Genomic DNA, 19,422 nt, shown 5'->3' on the forward strand with positions numbered 1-19,422 from the left:
CTTCAGAAGGTCGGTAATAAACTTCTCCGAGCTAGAGAAGGATGTTTGAACCCACTGCAAGGAAGCTAGAAACCTTGAAAAAAGATTAGATGAATGGCTAACTAGAATAAACAGTGTAGAGAAGACCTTAAATGACCTGATGGAGCTGAAAACCATGGCATGAGAACTTTGTGATGCACACACAAGCTTCAATAGCCAATGCGATCAAGTGGAAGAAAGGGTATCAGTGATTGAAGATCAAATTAATGAAATAAAGTGAGAAGAGAAGTTGAGAGAGAAAAGAGTAAAAAGCAACGAACAAAGCTTCCAAGAAACATGGGACTATGTGAAAAGACCAAATCTACGTTTGATTGGTGTACCTGAAAGTGACGGGGAGAATGGAACCAAGTTGGAAAACACTCTTCAGGATATTATCCAGGAATACTTACCCAATCTAGCAAGGCAGGCCAACATCCAAATCTAGGAAATACAGAGAACACCACAAAGATACTCCTCAAGAAGAGCAACCCCAAGACACATAATTATCAGATTCACCAAGGTGGAAATGAAGGAAAAAATGTTAAGAGCAGCCAGAGAGAAAAGTCAGGTTACCCACAAAGGGAAACCCATCAGACTAACAGCAGATCTCTCGACAGAAACTCTACAAGCCAGAAGAGAGTGGGGGCCAATATTCAACATTCTTAAAGAAAAGAGTTTTCAACCCAAAATTTCATATCCAGCCAAACTAAGCTTCATAAGTGAAGGAGAAATAAAATCCTTAACAGACAAGCAAATGCTAAGAGATTCTGTCACCACCAGGACTGCCTTACAAGAGCTCCTGAAGGAAACACTAAACATGGAAAGGAACAACTGGTACCAGCCACTGCAAAAACATGCCAAATTGTCAAGACCATCGATGCTATGAAGAAACTGCATCAATTAATGGGCAAAATAAGCAGCTAACATCATAATGACAGGATCAAATTCACACATAACAATATTAACTTTAAATGTAAATGGGCTAAATGCCCCAATGAAAAGTGACAGACTGGCAAATCGGATAGAGTCAAACCCATCGGTGTGCTGTACTCAGGAGACCCATATCACGTGCAGAGACACACATAGGCTCAAATAAAGGGATGGAGCAAGATCTACCAAGCAAATGCAAAGCAAAAAAAAAAAAAAAAAAAAGAAAAGCAGGGATTGAAATCCTAGTCTCTGATAAAACAGACTTTAAACCAACAAAGATCAAAAGAGACAAGGCCATTACATTAATGGTAAAGGGATCAATTCAACAAGAAGAGCTAACTATCCTAAATTTATATGCACCCAATACAGGAGCACCAAGATTCATAAAGCAAGTCCTTAGAGACCTACAAAGAGACTTAGACTCCCACACAATAATAATGGGAGACTTTTACACCCCACTGTCAATATTAGACAGATCAACGAGACAGGTTAACAAGGATATCCATGACTTGAACTCAGCTCTGCACCAAGCAGACCTAATAGACATCTACAGAACTCTCCACCCCAAATCAACAGAATATACATTCTTCTTAGCACCACATCACACTTATTCTAAAATTGATCATACAGTTGGAAGTAAAGCTCTCCTCAGCAAATGTAAAAAAACAGAAATCACAACAAACTGTCTCTCAGACCACAGCGCAATCAAATTAGAACTCAGGATGAAGAAACTCACTCAAAACTGCACAACTACATGGAAACTGAACAACCTGCTCCTGAATGACTACTGGCTAAATAACGAAATGAAGGGAGAAATAAAGATGTTCTTTGAAACCAATGAGAACAAAGACACAACGTACCAGAATACCTGAGACACATTTAAAGCAGTGTGTAGAGGGAAATTTATAGCACTAAATGCCCACAGGAGAAAGCAGGAAAGATCTAAAATCGACACCTTAACATCACAATTAAAAGAAATAGAGAATCAAGAGCAAAGAAATTCAAACGCTAGCAAAAGGCAAGAAATAACTAAGATCGGAGCAGAACTGAAGGAGATAGAGACACAAGAAACCTTCAAAAAAATCAATGAATCCAGGAGCTGGTTTTTTGAAGGGATCAACAAAACTGATAGACCGCTAGCAAGACTAATAAAGAAGAAAAGAGAGAGGCATCAAATTGACACAATAAAAAATGATAAAGGGGATATTACCACTGATCCCACAGAAATACAAACTACCATCAGAGAATACTATAAACACCTCTACGCAAATAAACTAGAAAATCTAGAAGAAATGGATAAATTCCTGGACACATACACCCTCCCAAGACTAAACCAGGAAGAAGTTGAATCTCTGAATAGACCAATAACAGGTTCTGAAATTGAGGCAATAATTAATAGCCTACCAACCAAAAAAAGTCCAGGACCAGATGGATTTACAGCCAAATTCTACCACAGGTAGAAAAGAGGAGCTAGTACCATTCCTTCTGAAACTATTCCAATCAACAGAAAAGGAGGGACTCCTCCCTAACTCATTTTATGAGGCCAACATCATCCTGATACCAAAACCTGGCAGAGACATAACAAAAAAAAAGAGAATTTTAGACCAATATCCCTGATGGACATCAATGCGAAAATCTTCAATAAAATACTGGCAAACCGAATCCAGCAGCACATCAAAAAGCTTATCCTCCACAATCAAGTCAGCTTCATCCCTGGGATGCAAGGCTGGTTCAACATACTCAAATCAATAAATGTAATCCATCACATAAACAGAACCAAAGACAAAAACCACATGATTATCTCAATAGATGCAGAAAAGGCCTTCAACAAAATTCAACAGCCCTTCATGCTAAAATCTCTCAATAAACTGGGTATTGATGGAACGTATCTCAAAATAATAAGAGCTATTTACGACAAACCCACAGCCAATATCATATTGAATGGGCAAAAACTGGAAGCATTTCTTTTGAAAACTGGCACAAGACAGGGATGCCCTCTCTCACCACTCCTATTCAACATAGTGTTGGAAGTTCTGGCCAGGGCAATCAGGCAAGAGAAAGAAATAAAGGGTATTCAATTTGGAAAAGAGGAAGTAAAATTGTCTATGTTTGCAGATGACATGATTATATATTTAGAAAACCCCATCGTCTCAGCCCAAAATCTCCTTAAGCTGATGAGCAACTTCAGCAAAGTCTCAGGATACAAAGTCAATGTGCAAAAATCACAAGCATTCCTGTACACCAATAACAGACAAACAGCCAAATCATGAGTGAACTCCCAATCACAATTGCTACGAAGAGAATCAGATACCTAGGAATCCAACTTACAAGGGATGTGAAGGACCTCTTCATGGAGAACTACAAACCACTGCCCAAGGAAATAAAAGAGGACGCAAACAAATGGAAGAACATTCCATGCTCATGGATAGGAAGAATAAATATGAAAATGGCCACACTGCCAAAGGTAATTTATAGATTCAATGCCATTCCCATCAAGCTACCAATGTCTTCTTCACATAATTGGAAAAAAACTACTTTAAAGTTCATATGCAACCAAAAAAGAGCCCGCATTGCCAAGGCAATCCTAAGCAAAGGAACAAAACTGGAGGCATCATGCTACCTGACTTCAAACTATCCTACAAGGCTACAGTAACCAAAACAGCATGGTACTGGTACTAAAACAGATATATAGACCAATGAATCAGAACAGAAGCCTCAGAAATAACACCACACATTTACAACCATCTGATCTTTGACAAACCTGACAAAAACAAGAAATGGGGAAAGGATTCCCTGTTTAATAAATGGTGCTGGGAAAACTGGCTAGCCATATGTAGAAAGTTGAAACTGGATCCCTTCCTTACACCTCATACAAAAATTAATTCAAGATGGATTAAAGACTTAAATGTTAGACCTAAAACCATAAAAACCCTAGAAGAAAATCGAGGCAATACCATTCAGGACATAGGCATGGACAAGGACTTCATGACTAAAACACCAAAAGCAATCGCAACAAAAGCCAAAATAGACAAATGGGATCTAATTAAACTAAAGAACTTCTGCACAGCAAAAGAAACTATCATCAGAGTGAACAGGCAACCTACAGAATGGGAGAAAATTTTTGCAATCTGCTCATCTGACAAAGGGCTAATATCTAGAGTCTACAAAGAACTTAAACAAATTTACAAGAAAAAAATCAAACAACCCCATCAAAAAGCGGGCAAAGGATATGAATAGACACTTCTCAAAAGAAGACATTTCTGCAGCCAACAGACACATGAAAAAATGCTCATCATCACTGGTCATCAGAGAAATGCAAATCAGAACCACAATGAGATACCATCTCACACCAGTTAGAATGGCGATCATTAAAAAGTCAGGAAACCACAGATGCTGGAGAGGATGTGGAGAAATAGGAATGCTTTTACACTGTTGGTGGAAGTGTAAATTAGTTCAACCATTGTGGAAGACAGTGTGGCGATTCCTCAAGGATCTAGACTAGAAATACCATTTGACCCAGCGATCCTATTACTGGATATATACCCAAAGGATTATAAATCATGCTGCTATAAAGACACATGCACACGCATGTTTATTGCAGCACTATTCACAATTGCAAAGACTTGGAACCAACCCAAATGTCCAACAATGATAGACTGGATTAAGAAAATGTGGCACATATACACCATGGAATACTATGCAGCCATAAAAAAGGATGAGTTCATGTCCTTTGCAGGGACATGGATGAAACTGGAATTCATCATTCTCAGCAAACTATCACAAGGACCAAAAACCAAACACCGCATGTCCTCACTCATAGGTGGGAATTGAACAATGAGAACACATGGACACGGGGCGGGGAACATCACACGCTGGAGCCTGTCATGGGGGGAGGGGACGGGGGGAGGGATAGCATTAGGAGAAATACCTAATGTAAATGACAAGTTGATGGGTGCAGCAAACCCACATGGCACATGTATACCTATGTAACAAACCTGCACGTTGTGCACATGCACCCTAGAACTTAAAGTATAGTAAAAAAGGAAAAAGAAAAACCCTCATGAAAATCTTAGGTATAAACTTCATAAAATATGTGCAATGACTATACTGAGAACTATAAAATAAGGATGAAATAAAGATTTAAATAAACGGAGAGATATACTGTTTATGGATTGGAGTACTCAACATTGTTAAGATGGCCTATTCTTCCACAAATGATCTATAGCTTCAATGCAGTTCCAATGAAAATCCTACCAGGCTTTTGTAGATATAAACAAGCCAATTCTAAAATTTATAGGAAAGAATAAGGGGACTAGAATTAACTGCCCTCCCAACCCAAATGGTGAAAAAGATGAACAATGCAGTTGGTGGACCATGCTGTCTGATATCAAAATTAACTGTAAAGTTAGGGTAATCAAGACAGTGTAGTATTGGTGAATTGGTAGATACATAGATGAGTGGAACAGCATAGAGTTAAAAATAGACACATTTTACCAGTTGATTTTCTACAATAGTGCAAAGACAATTGAATGGTAAAGGGATAGGCTTTTCAAAAACGGTGCTAGAAAAGTTAAAGATCTATTTTTTTAAGTGAGTTTGACCTATACCTCATGCCATATGCAAAAATCAATTCCAAATGGATAAGCCTAAACTTATAAGCTATAACTATTAATCACCTGTTTTGTGGTACTTTTCAAAATCATCTATTAAATTTGTAGATATACACAAGGATATGTTTCTGAGCCATTTATCCTGCATGAGTTTTTTTGTACGTGTTTTTTATAGTAATGCCATAATACTGTAATAACTATCATTTTGTCATACGGCTTTATGTTGGGTGAGACAAGTTCTCCCTCATTACTCTTATTTTGCTTTTTTACTTGAAAAGTCTATGCAATCCAACTCATTCTTCATTAGTCATCTGAATCGACTTTTCACTAGTATCATCAATGATATTTTTACCAAAGCAGTCTTTGCCTATTAGACCCCTGTGTAGCATTTGACATCATGATTACTCTTTCTTTGACATTCTCCCCAAATGTGTACATAACATTTGTATTAGTCAGCTTGGGCTGCCTTGGCAAAATACCTTCAACTCTCTTAAACGACGTAAATTAATTTTCTCACAGTTCTGGAGGCTAGAAGTACAAGATCAGGTTGCCAGCATGGCCAGGTTTTGGTGAGGGCTCCTTGCCTGGCTTGTAGAAGGCCACCTTGTGTCTGTGTCCTCACATGGGGGAGAGAAAGCTCTGGTATCTCTTATAAGGACTAGTTCTATTGGATCAGGGCTCCACCCGTATGACCTCATTTAATCTTAATTACCTCCTTAAAGGCCCTATCTCTAAAACAGTCAAATAGCAGATAAGGGCTTCAACATATGAAGTTGGCGGGGGGGAGGCGGGGGGAACAAATTCAGTCCATAGCAATATTATTTTCATATTTATTTTATTGTATGGTAACTGTTTTGCTATTTCACTCCACTAGACTTTTGAGCTCCTTAAGGGTGGGGATTATATCTAATTTATTTGTGTATCTCTAATACTTGATACATAATAAGGCACCCAATAAACATTTAAATGAATAATGAGATGACGTAATTCATCTTGTGTTCCCCTGTCTTAGGTAATGGTGTTACCATGTATCTGTCTTCCCAGGTTGTAAATCTCAGTCATTGTTTACTTTTCCCTTTTATATACCCTATGTTCAACTATATCCCTAGTACTAAGACTTTGACTTTCTAAAGGTCTTTCAAATTCATCCCTTCTCTGGCTCCAGGGCTACATCTTTCCTATCATCATGTGTCAGATTGTTTTTATTGCCTCTTAACAGGATGTCTTAGTCAGTTGAGTGTTGCCATAAAGGAATACCTGAGGCTAGGTAACTTAGGAGGAAAAGAGGTTTGTTTGGCTCACAATTCTGCTGGCTGGAAAGTTGGGCATCTGGTGAAAGCCTCAATCGGCTTTCACTCACGGCAGAAGGCAAATGGGAGTTGGCATGTGCTGAGATTACATGGAGAGAGGAAGCAAGAGAGTGGAGGGAGGTGCCAGGCTCTTTTAAACAAGCAGTTTTGTGGGAACTAATGGGTGAGTACTCACTCCTCCTCCCCAAGGAGGGCATTAATCTAGTCTTGAGGAATCTGCCTCCATGACCCAAACACTTCCCATTAGGCCCCACCTCCAACATTGGGGATCAACTTTCAACATGAGGTGTTGGGGGACAAACACCCAAACTACTGCACAGGATTTCTAGCTTCCAGTTTGTCCCATCCAATCCATACTTTGCTGCGAGATCAACTTTTCTAAAATGCCAGTCTAATCATATCACTACCTTTTAGTAACTTTCCATAGCTTAAGACTAACATCTTGAACTCTTACCCTGTCAGAGTCTTTTGTGATCTGGCTGCTGCCTACTTAATTACCTCACAACTTCCCAATGTATTCATTATGCTCCAGCCTTACTAATTCACCTACAGTTTTGTAAATATATGATCCCATTTCATGCTTCTGCACCTGTCCTTCCCTCTTCTTGGAATACTCTTTTCAACTTTTGTATCTCGTGATTTTTAAAAGGTGCTTTTAAAAAGGACTCTCCAACCATGGGCCCTTCCTGACCTGTTCCAGGTGGAATTAACCTCACCATCTTCAGTCTTCCAATACAGCTTGTAGAAATCTGATTTTAGTGTATTGTAATTATTTGTAATTGTATCCATCATCCATACTAAATGATAAACTCTTGGGAGGTTGGAGACCACATATAGTTTATTTTTATATTCTCAAATCGAACACACAGTAGGTAATAAATGTTTGTTGAATGAATGATTAAATATATAGCTTTAATGTTAAAAGTGAGTATTTTATTTATTCAACAACCACTGTGTGCTGGGCACTGTGCTAGATGCTGGGGCAAAGGAGAATTATGGCATGTAGGTTACAATAATTGGCATTCTTTTTTTTTTTTTTTGGAGACAGAGTTTCACTTTGTCACCAAGGCTGGAGTGCAGTGGCTCGATCTCGGCTCACTGCAACCTCTGCCTCCCGGGTTCAAGCGATTCTCCTGCCTCAGCCTCCCAGGTAGCTGGGACTACAGGCACATGCCACCATGCCTGGCTAATTTTCTGTATTTTAGTAGAGACGGGGTTTCACCATGTTGCCCAGGCTGGTCTCAAACTCCTGAGCTCAGGCAATCCGCCCACCTTGGCCTCCCAAAGTGCTAGGATTACAGGCATGAGCCACCGCGCCTGGCCAATTAGCATTCTTTGAAGAAAAACTCTGAAAACAGACTGAATGCCATTTCTGTTCAAAGAGGGGAAGTTCCTTTGTCTTTTTCCCCTCTATTAATTCATCCTTCATACTCCTTATTTTAAACCCCCTCCCAGAACTACTGTTCTGTGGCTGCCAATCTGAATGCCTAGAATAAGTTAAAAGGAAGATCAGTATAGGTGGAATAGCAGGAGATATTTTAGTAACAGTCTAATTATTAATCTTTGATAAAAGGTTCTGATTGGTCATTTCTCCTATGAAAGTCATAATTACAAGGACTTATACTTTTCCAAAAGTACCTTTTTAAAAGGTAGAGACAGTCCAGGTGCAGTGGCCCACGCCTGTAATCCCAACAGTTTGGGAGGCCAAGGTGGGTGGATTACTTGAGGCAGGGAGTTCCAGACCAGCCTGGCCAACATGGCAAAACCTTGTCTCTACTAAAAATACAAAAATTAGCTGGGCGTGGTGGCACACACCTGTTATCCCAGCTACTCGGGAGGCTGAGGCACGAGAATGACTTAAACCTGGGAGGTGGAGGTTGCAGTGAGCTGAGATTGCACCACTGCACTCCAGCCTGGGCAACAGAGCGAGACGCTGTCTTTTTTTTTCTTTTTTTTGCGGCAGGGACGGAGTCTCACTCTGTCACCCAGGCTGGAGTGCAATGTCACGATCTCGGCTCACTGCAACCTCAACCTCCCAGGTTCAAGCAGTTCTCTGCCTCAGCCTCCCAAGTAACTGGGATTACAGGCATGTGCCACCATGCCCAGCTAATTTTTGTATTTTTAGTAGAGATGGGGTTTCACCATGTTGGCCAGGCTGTTCTTGAACTCCTGACCTCGTGATCCACCCCCCTCGGCCTCCCAAAGTGTTGGGAAATACAGGCGTGAGCCACCACGCCCGGCGAGACCCTGTCTTAAAAAAAAAAAAAAAAAAGTTTATCAACAAACCTGTGTTAAAGACCATGGCATCAACACTATAGATCTTAAGTTGCTAAGGTTCTGTACCTTTTAGACTGGGAGCATAAGCCCCTTGGGATCTGAGTTTCTAAGGTTGCTTTGCTTCTGTGGTTCTTGTTCCTATCGGTTTTTCTTTCTATGAGTCACATGAGGATTCTCTACTACGGACCTCCAAAACCTAAATATTGGCAGAGTCTACAGCTTCTGCTCTGTGTCTACGCTGCCTGGCTGAAATCTTCCCATGCTTCTCTGTCCTTTTTTGATCTTTAACAACGATACCTGTCATATCAGTTGCTGTTCCCCTACGAGTGAGGAGTGATGAGTCCTCGCGATCGTTTCCATGTCTGAAGCAAGTCTTGTCCTCGTGGTCCTAGGCAACCATAGCATATGGACATTGTGTTTGGCAAGGGTGTGAGAGCTGTGGGCTGTGACCTCAGGCAGCTTTGTTCTCCCGGGACACTTTGAATAACTGCAGATGGCTGGTTTAGAGCAAATGAATGTTCTAACCACAGTCTCTTTCTGATTGTAGAGTTGCCTCACTCACAGAGCTCTCCAACTGTCAGCAGCACCTGTACTAAAGTGCTCTATTTCACTGACCGGTCACTTACGCCCTTCATGGTCAATATACCAAAGAGGTGAGATTCTGGGATCATTGTATTTCACTGTAAAGAAGGAAAGGAAGGCAGAACCTCATTAGTTACTGCCCACATGAGCAGCTGAAAGGTGTTTGAGAAGCAGTATAGTGAGATCTCACTATAGTGAGATAAGCCAGAGAGACAGATTCTAGTTTCAGCTTTGCCACTATTCAGTGGTATTATAAAGGACAAGTCATGATCTACTACTAGATACAGGTACAATAATAGTACTTCCAATCCTGATAACTATGCAAATATGGCTCTGCATTTGGGAAAATCTTTTTTTTTTTTTTAAGTGTTCAAAATAGCTCCTGCTGATACAATGGATTGCAGCCTGGCACTCACTCCAGGACTATGACTAATTGATCTTTGTTACTATTCAATGACTGCAGCTAATCCCTATTGAGAAATTATGTCCAAAACCTTCCAGAAAGTTAATGTGCTTCCTTTTAAGGGAAATGGTTTTGAAATAAAAATATTTAAACTCTGCAACCAACTATTGAGAGAGGTTATAGGATTTTTCTTACTTAGTCTGCTTATTTAGTCTGGGTTAGAAGCCAGCTTCCTAAAGATAGAGGGATAAAGATCATGATACTTGATTTGATTCTACCATCCTAGAGAATCGGGATATTGTAGCAAAGAAGAAAATCAAGAGAACTTTGATATATTTATGGTTATTCAACAAATTTTATTTCAGGGACTTTATATCTTATTTCCAGAGAAAAGTGATTTGGCTTCTGAAGCAATAAGTCAATTTTAAATTCTCACATCACCCCATATTTAATACTGTTTTCATTCCCTAGTGATGACTGGTTCTCCAGCCTCTGCTGTTTTAGTCATCTGGGTTATCGGGGCAGTGACCTAACAAGGGGCTATTTCTGCTTATTGACTTTGGCAGGGGGCTGTGTTTAAAGTTAACATCTTATCTTTCCAGCTATTGATCAACAGTCTATTTTAGTGCTCTCTCCTTGTGTTGCAGGTTGGAGGAGGTGACGTTAAAGGATTTTAAAGCAGCTATTGATCGGGAAGGAAATCACCGGTATCACTTCAAAGCACTGGATCCTGAGTTTGGCACTGTCAAAGAGGAGGTAAAGAATCTGTGGGGAGTCTTTATGGTATTATTGGTCCTTTCTGAACCCTGAAGCCTCCTGTTCAAGCACTAGTGTCCAGAAGTACATGAGTTCCCTGACTAGGTCAGAAGAATTTGCCAGAGCCTCAGACCATGGTCTGGTTACTCTAGACAAGTGGTCATAGAATAGTCCAAGATGCTGATAGGTTCTTTAGTTGTAGGACTTCATCATTTGACTGAGAACTTGGATATAATTTTTATTTTAAATTATTTTGTTAGGGAAAATAAAGAACCTAAGACAATAAATAATTTTCCATCTGCAGCCAAATCTTAGAAAACTTCTTGCTTCCTATGTAGAGCAAAATAAACACGCATGGATATATGGAACTGTGTATTTCTCATAATGAAATCAAGGAACTTCTAGGGAGTTATGTATGCTTATGCCCAACTCCTTGAGTAAGTATTTTCTTAGCCTACGTGTCTCTTTATAATCCATTTGTCAAAGACAGACTTTTGGGGGAATACAGTTCTGGGTTATATAGTATTACAAGTGCATTCACTGCAGTTACAGAATGAAAAAAGTTATTATAGAGAAAGTAAAATTTTATTTTGTAAACATTTCCTCAGTGAAATGTTTTAGTAACCCTGTTTTATTAGTGGCTTAGGAAATGAGTTGAATGAATTAATGAAAATAACTGCATCTGAGAAATGTGTTAAAATGAGTCTTTTTTCCCCACCCTTTCTTTACATTGCCTGGTAACTAAATTTTCCACTTTCTCATTTTTAAAATACTTAACACTACATCTTTCCTCTAAGAAGCCCAAAGTACTTTGTGACTGGTAATTTATTAATTCTTACAAATCTCTATGAGCAAAGTAGTATCAGGGATTTTTTAAAACCATTTCATAGATGTGGATCTAAGAAAAAAATAAAATATCAGTTGCAGTTCTGGGGACAAGACCAAAAGGACATAGACTCTTAACTCAAGGCTTTCTTCTACATGGTTGAGGTCTTATTTTTATTAGCAGCAACTGTTTAGTGAGTGAGATTCCCTGTTTTTTCACTGTGGCTTTTTGTTTTTTTCTCTAGATTTTCCATGATGATGATGCCATCCCTGGATGGGAAGGGAAAATTGTAGCTTGGGTGGAAGAAGACCATGGAGAGAATTAATGCCAAGTATCAGATTGAGGGCTTATGGAACCTGGTCACTCCCTGGCTGCTTCACTCAGGAAAGGGAACTAAAACCAGAATACACTAAGAAGTTTCTAGTTTGTATGCCAAAACAGAAGCTTCTCCAAGCATGATGGCCACAGGTCAGTCCTATTTCTGTGCCTGGCATATCTGGTACTTAAAATTCTGTCCAAATGTAGACCATGGGTTCATCTGGAGTTCCTTGTCCGTGGGAACACAGTGTTCTATTCTACTCTGAGGACAACAAACCGAAGGCCTTAAACGATGGGGATGGATGATCCCGCCTCTGTAGGGGCATGGCTGCTATTATCTGGAAACTAGGAATTGGATGCATCATTCCTGTGTGTTACAGTATTATTTTAATTGGCCTCAGTGGTTGCAGCAATCAGAGTCCCAGCGTTTGTACTCACAGACAAGGCAAAGGTACCAGCTTTTCTGTTTCTTTGAACCTACTGCAAACCAAGAATAACTCATGAGGTGGTACCAAAGATGAAAGCCCAGTCTTCAGTAATCTTTTGAACCAGACGTGGATGGTGCTGAATTGTTGCTTGGATGGAAAAAGGGCTGCCCATATTGTGCTACACTATGCTAAAACTGTAATTTAGTAAGACCTCGGGCTGCCTCTTCTGTCTTAACTGGTTCTGCAGCTTGTCCTTTTGCCCACATAGGGCCTATTTCATGTACTGTTAGTTTTCTCTGGGGACTCTAACTTTAGAGCCATTTCTTTTTCTTCAGACTGATGAACTTTTGTTTGAAAGGCATAAGGAGTGAAAAGCTCCTTGAAAATCCAGGCGGGTATGGAAAGGTGCTGCTACCCATATCTTTTTGACTTTCTTTGTTTCATGACTTTAACTCATGGCATCTCCTTTGTAGTAAAAGGAGACAGACCATTAATTTCAGCATTTCTTTGTGATTTATAAGTACTGAGCATGAAGTACTTGTCTCCCCTCATTTCAAGGCCAGAGTTATTTTCTATTTATGTATTAGTCTAGGCTGATCCTTTAGGGCACAATAGAAACCATGGGGCGTGGAGCATGAGTTGTGAATCGCAGGGATCATTCTGGGTAAAAAAAAACCTAGAATCATTTCTGATGTGCAACATTGTCAAGTGAAGAAGCTAACAGTTCAACTACCGAGATTATTTGATAACCTGGGTTTTCTCATTCATCCATCAAGCACCATCAACCAGTCAGCCATTATTATTTATATATGTATTACCAAAAGCAGTCTGTCTGCCTGTGACCTCCAATGTACACTGCCAAACACAAGAGTAGGACCCATCTGTTCTGGGTTCTTGTCTCCAATTCATCTCCCCTTTTCAGCCATTTCAACAAACTACTCTTTGGAGCTCTGAGATGACATCTTGTTGTTTTATATAGATGTATCTTTTAAAAATAGTTCACGTTTGGAGAATTCTTTTGTACTCATTTGCTTTTTGTCTGAGGACCATGTCTATTTTTATAACTGGAGTGTGAGTTCTGTATCTTCTCACATTCTGTATACTGTATCCATTTTCTAGAGAACCCAGTAGCTTTTATACAGTCTCTTCTTACCACCCCTTGTGGTTTCAGAACAAGCTTTATTTTATTACGAGTATACTAATGACAACTAATTCCTGTTCCAATTCTACCTGTTTTAGTTGTGAAGGTAGTTTTGTGTAATCCAGTTGATTGCTCCTCTGGCAGAGAGAAGGAGCTCAAAAGATACTTGATGTCTTTCATGTAAGTTTACCTGGTCTTTTCCTATTGAAGAATTTTTCATCAGAAACGACTGGGAAAGTTTGGGAAAGTCAGCAAAAGAAAGAATGCATTTCGAAAGCAAACAGAAGAAAAAGGTATATTCTCACAGTTTTTCCCCAGGAAGTCTGGAGAAAAAGTCCTCATGTCACCAATTTCTCTGTTGCATGAATTTTAGTGTTTTGCTATAAGACAGCATGAGGGGTATCAGGCCAAAATTCATTATTGTATTTCCAATACAGTTTGTCTTGAATGTCTGTCTCTTAAACCAGTTTTTACTTGTCAGTTTTCTCTCAGCAAACAGTCTTACTATTATGTGGAATTTAACTTTTCAGAGAAAATTTCCAAAGTCCTCTACCTTATTTGGCTTTTATCTGTGTCTTTTGGAAAAGGAGCTGCATGGCCTCAGTGCCTCCATAAAAAGCTTAAGTTGAGTTCATGGGAGAACATTAAGATCTTTTTTTTCCCTTTTAGCTCGGTAATCTCATGTACCACAGGTAATGACCAAGCATCTCTGCTAGAGGATGTACCTCTCATAACTCCTGTGTAAAATGAGGATCCTGTTGGTGATCCTCATTCCAGTTTCCAAAGCGAGAGGAGCCTTCTGAGCAGAAGTATGCAAGACTGATTCTGTTTGGAACAGTTTCCTACTTGGCTGCATTCTAGGAGGCCTCCTGACTTATTCATAGTATTGTCCCCTGGTGGCATTGGTGTGGGGTAGCTTGTCCTGCTACTTGCTAAAGTTCTCTTTCTTTGAGAAAACTGAGGAACCAGAATGCTTAGAGTTCATAAAATAATCTCTAAACCATGTTAGGTTAAAACAAAATGACCATCTCACAAAAACGAGTTTAGTTGAATGCTCAATTCCTTACAAAATCTTCATTTAAGGCTGAGTGTGGTGGCTCATGCCTGTAATTCCAGCACTTTGGGAGGCCGAGGCAGGAAGACTGCTTGAGCCCAGGAGTTCAAGACCAGCCTGGGCAACATAGGAAGACTCCGTCTCTACATAGAAATTTTATTATAAAAGTAGCTGGGGATGGTGGCACACACCTGTAGTCCCAGCTACTCAGGAGGTTGAGGTGGGAAGATTGCTTGAGCCCAGGAGTTTGAGGTTGCAGTGAGCTGATCATGCCACTGCACTCTAGCCTAGGCTACAGAGCAGGACCCCATCTCCAAAAAAAAAAAAAAAAAGTCATTTAAAAACTGAAGAATGTTCTCTTCTTGCTCAGTTCCCTAAATTAGCTGGGGGGATTGGGATACTTTACAATTTTTACATTTTTAAATTTGAAGAATTTGTATTAAACTTACTTGGTAATGGCACTTCTACTTACTGACCAACTTTTCAGCTCTTTTTGACCAGGATGGTTGCAAATTAGGGAAAATATCTTTATACTATACATCCAATTCAAGAGGACTTTAATTACTTAAAAGCATTTAGGTCATAATTAAAATTATTTTCACTGTTTCCATAAAATAAGCATTATGATTGCACACTCCTTCTACTGTCTGAATTTATGTAAGAGGTATAGCTTGCTTAAAATACATATATATGTAAAGTTATATTTTCTTAGAAACATGGATGTTTACAGCCATTGCTTTCAAAGAGATTATTACTGTGTATTCCCCCTGTTTTACAATATGTTTTCATGAAGACTATGTTACACCAGAGGCTTCTGATTATCAAAGTGATAACCAGTTTTATCTGCCGGTATGTACCAGATTTGTGAACTAATTTAAAAAACCACAAACCATGAATAAAATGGAGTTTGCAAACTAAATATCATTAATGATTTTCACTTGCGTTTACTGATGAGATTAATCAATAAAGCCATTTACATTTAGTGAAAGCAAATTTCCTCAAGTGATCTCCCTGGTAGCATGTTTACTCACTATGTGGAGTGGAGATAAGAATTACTTTATTGCTACAGATATTTTACAATTAGTATTTCCATGTAAGCACATAGGCTATTATCAAGGACAATTTATTTAGCACTTATTTTGAAATTATATGTAAACATGCAAACAAATAAGAACCCGAGAGTATAAACTCTATGACAAAAGTCAGTATGCAAGCATTAAGAACTCTTTCAGAAATGTATATTTAAAATGACCAGAATTCCCAGATCATTTGAAAGCTGCCTCTTAAATGCCTCTTATCAATTCATCTTAAATGTTTGCTATATTAAATTCTTTATCCCTGAGTGCCTTCATTTGACTTCCAATTACGTATTTTCAACTATTAATTGGCTATCCCATTATGTTAAAATTAAATATGTACATAACTCAAAATCTTTCACTACCAACTAATTTCTCTTTCTCTCAGTATCAGTGATATCACCATTCTCTTAAGTATCTCTATTTCAAACCTTTGAGTCTTGAGTCTCCTTTTCCATAATTTCCTTTATCCAGTCTGTTTAGTGGAATTCAAGCTTGTTCTCTCAGGACTGATTTGAGAAACCTAAGCATTCCTAGCCCACCTCTGGGGTAAGCTTGCCATCTCTGGACTGTTTGAGCTATGCATTCCTATAATTTAACTACACTTAAGTCAAAAGTATATTCAAGACACGAACTCGCTATTCTTTGAAAAATGCAAAACAGGGTTTAAGCAAGCATACCTAAGTGCACAGCAGATCCTGAAGATCACCTCATACTTTATACCAAAGGCTAATTTAGATCCAGTTATTAAGTTCAAATGCAGCAAAAGCAGCAAGATATTTTAGCCAACTCAAAAACATTTTTATAATAATTTATAAGTCCTGGGCGGGCATGGTGGCTCGCGCCTGTAATCTCAGCACTTTGGGAGGCCGAGGCAGGTGGATCACCTGAAGTCAGAAGTTTGAGACCAGCATGACTAACATGGTGAAACCCCGTATCTACTAAAAACACAAAATTAGCTGGGCATGGTGGCACGTACCTGTAATCCCAGCACTCGGGAGGCTGAGGCAGGAGAATCGCTTGAACCTGGGAGGTGGAGGTTGCAGTGAGCCGGGATCATGCCACTGCACTCCAGCCTGGGAGACAGAGTGAGACTCCATCCCCAAATAATAGTAATAAGTCCTTTCAGTAATTACAATTATTCTTCCATTGCTTCTTCCAATTGTTAATTCATAAGTTGTACATAATTGTAACAATATAATTGCTCTCTTCATATTATTTAAAATATGCCTTTTCATTCAATCTGGAAATTTTATATTTCTCAATTATATTGCTTACATATTATTCTGATAGACAGCTGTACCTGCTTAAACATTCCAATTTAAGTAGGCATGAAATAGTACATCCAATCTGTTTTACTTTTCCAAATTAATTGTTAGCAAGATTAGCCCCCATTTTTTTTTTTTTTTTTTTTTTTAACAGATGGGAGTCTCATTATGTTGCCCAGGCTGGTCTCAAACTCTTGGACTCAAATGATTCCCCCACCTCAGCCTCTCAAGCATTGCTGGGACTACAGGCATGCACCACCGCTCCTGGCTAAAATCTTGTTTTAAGTTTTTTCCCTCCAACTTCTTCTTGCGTTCTTGGTGTTCTCTAACCATCTCTACAGGGGGGAGGCGGTGATACACAGCACATGCTTCCTCCTTATCTAATGTCACCTTCAGTTCAGAAACGATATGTTTTCTAATTAAAAGACAACTTTACAAGAGAAGCGTGCCTAACAAAATGTGTAGATGACTTTTTATTCATTGATTCAAAAGACATACATTCAGCCCCCGCTATTTACTGGATATTAAGCTCTGGGGCTACATGGAAGAACCACGCAGACACTCTTCGTGCCTTCAACGGCTTACAATTAAGTTTTTCAAACATTTGAAACATAACGAAGCTTTTGGTTACTTAAAAGAATTCTGTGGTATTAGGGAGCAACACAAACCTGTTTTGTAAACCTATATCTTCATACAGGGAATATGCTTAATCTTGCTACAGTATACATGAATGCGGGAATGTATCTTCCTCTGGGCTGCCTTTCGTACCACTTGGCTGGGTGGAACACCTGTTCACTCCACTTTCCACTTGGGCTACAAACCTGAAACGAAATCTTTGCAACCAGTACAGCCTGCGCGGGGCGCGGCCCAGTCCATCCCCCTTCGGATGCGCAGAAGCAGAGGTCACCACGCCGGACCCCTCGATTCCCTCGCGGGCGGTTCCTGGCTCCTTCACCACCCCAGCGCTCCAAGACCCCCGCCCTTTGGCCTGAGGCTCCCACTGCCCTAGCCAGTTCCCGGGCTCACTTCCAGCTTTTCCAGGAAGCTTGGCCACGCCCCTCGGCCCAGACTCTCAGGCCACTCGGCCGCAATTAACCCGCGTCTCTGCGCCTTTTTAGGCCCCTCCCCCTCGGTCGTGCCCTTGCCGTCTCTTAGGCTCCGTCTCACCCTTTCGGATGCCTCCCCTAGAGCCCTACCACTTTCCACCCCTTTCCGTCTGTTATTTCTCCCAAACTTGCGCCCGCATAGGCCCCTCTGGAACACTCCTGCCCCGTAGTGCCCCTCGTCCCCGCTCCGTAGAGAAAGAGCGTGCGTGCCGCGCATTTCTGGCCTGGGGAGCGGGTGGAGTAAACCTGCGGGAACCATTTTACGACAACGTGCGGCTGTGCGGCGTGGCTGACGGCAACGCCGCTACTCTTGGAGAGGTCACTCCGGAGACGGCGTTGGTTTTGGGGTGTGGGGGGTTGGTGGCACTATGTGGCGCGTCTGTGCGCGACGGGCTCAGAATGTAGCCCCGTGGGCGGGACTCGAGGCTCGGTGGACGGCCTTGCAGGAGGTACCCGGAACTCCACGAGTGACCTCGCGATCTGGCCCGGCTCCCGCTCGTCGCAACAGCGTGACTACAGGGTATGGCGGGGTCCGGGCACTGTGCGGCTGGACCCCCAGTTCTGGGGCCACGCCGCGGAACCGCTTACTGCTGCAGCTTTTGGGGTCGCCCGGCCGCCGCTATTACAGTCTTCCCCCGCATCAGAAGGTGAGCCCTAGACCCCCCTTCTCGGGACCCCGTTGTCCTTCAGAGCTGACTGGATGCCTGCAAGATCCTCCCTGAGAGGCCTCACTGATCCTCCACCCATTCCCAGTATCTGCTTTGGCCCTTTGTCCAATAGTTGGCTTTGCTGTAGCTCCTTAGCGTCCCTCTCATGATCTATTTCATTGAAAGGAGAGCTTCAAGACTGGGGCTGTATGCAGAATATCTGCCGAGGTTCATGCTTTGTCAGACCCACAGGACTGTGGAGGAGAAAGCCTGTCACTGGAAATTACTAACTTCTCGTGGACAGGAACTCCCTTGGCATCCCTAGTTCCCAATGTGCGATGGAACTGTATACACTTTGCATGAAATTGAATTGAATGAAATCTTAAGCCAGACTGAGAGTTAGGTAGCCCTTAAAAAATTTAATGTTTCTTCTTTTTCTTTTCCAGGTTCCATTGCCTTCTCTTTCCCCCACAATGCAGGCAGGCACCATAGCCCGTTGGGAAAAAAAAGAGGGGGACAAAATCAATGAAGGTGACCTAATTGCAGAGGTAAGTTGTTTTAAAATAACGGAGATGAGTTCGAAGAGACTGGCTTTGCCTAATTGACTGAACATTGACTTTCTGGATGTGTAGCTACCCCTTTGTTTAAGAAACTGAAGTGTTTTTCACAACT

At 40.7% G+C, this 19,422-nt stretch overlaps 2 protein-coding genes across 5 annotated transcripts in view; both read left to right on the forward strand.

Annotated features, from left to right (window-relative positions):
- Positions 1 to 15,572, forward strand: part of DIXDC1 (DIX domain containing 1) — a 102,778-nt gene extending 87,206 nt beyond the window's left edge. For all 3 annotated transcript variants that reach the window (XM_019036656.4, XM_004052115.5, XM_004052116.5), the window contains 3 exons: positions 9,693 to 9,798; positions 10,778 to 10,886; positions 11,957 to 15,572. In XM_019036656.4, coding sequence (XP_018892201.1) covers positions 9,693 to 9,798; positions 10,778 to 10,886; positions 11,957 to 12,037 — 296 coding nt within the window. In that variant the 3' untranslated portion in view covers positions 12,038 to 15,572. The remainder of the gene's footprint in view (positions 1 to 9,692; positions 9,799 to 10,777; positions 10,887 to 11,956) is intronic.
- A 2,276-nt stretch (positions 15,573 to 17,848) lies between these two features.
- The window catches only part of DLAT (dihydrolipoamide S-acetyltransferase), a 39,776-nt gene continuing 38,202 nt past the window's right edge, over positions 17,849 to 19,422 (forward strand). Inside the window, exons 1-2 of one of the 2 annotated variants that reach the window (XM_004052120.5) lie at positions 17,849 to 18,750; positions 19,197 to 19,298. In XM_004052120.5, the coding sequence (XP_004052168.4) occupies positions 18,472 to 18,750; positions 19,197 to 19,298 (381 nt within the window). In that variant the 5' untranslated portion in view covers positions 17,849 to 18,471. The remainder of the gene's footprint in view (positions 18,751 to 19,196; positions 19,299 to 19,422) is intronic. The other variant, XM_055355507.1, reaches the window with a different exon arrangement.

The sequence above is a fragment of the Gorilla gorilla genome, chromosome 9 (assembly GCF_029281585.2).
Source record: "Gorilla gorilla gorilla isolate KB3781 chromosome 9, NHGRI_mGorGor1-v2.1_pri, whole genome shotgun sequence".
NCBI classification, from domain to species: Eukaryota; Metazoa; Chordata; class Mammalia; order Primates; family Hominidae; genus Gorilla; species Gorilla gorilla.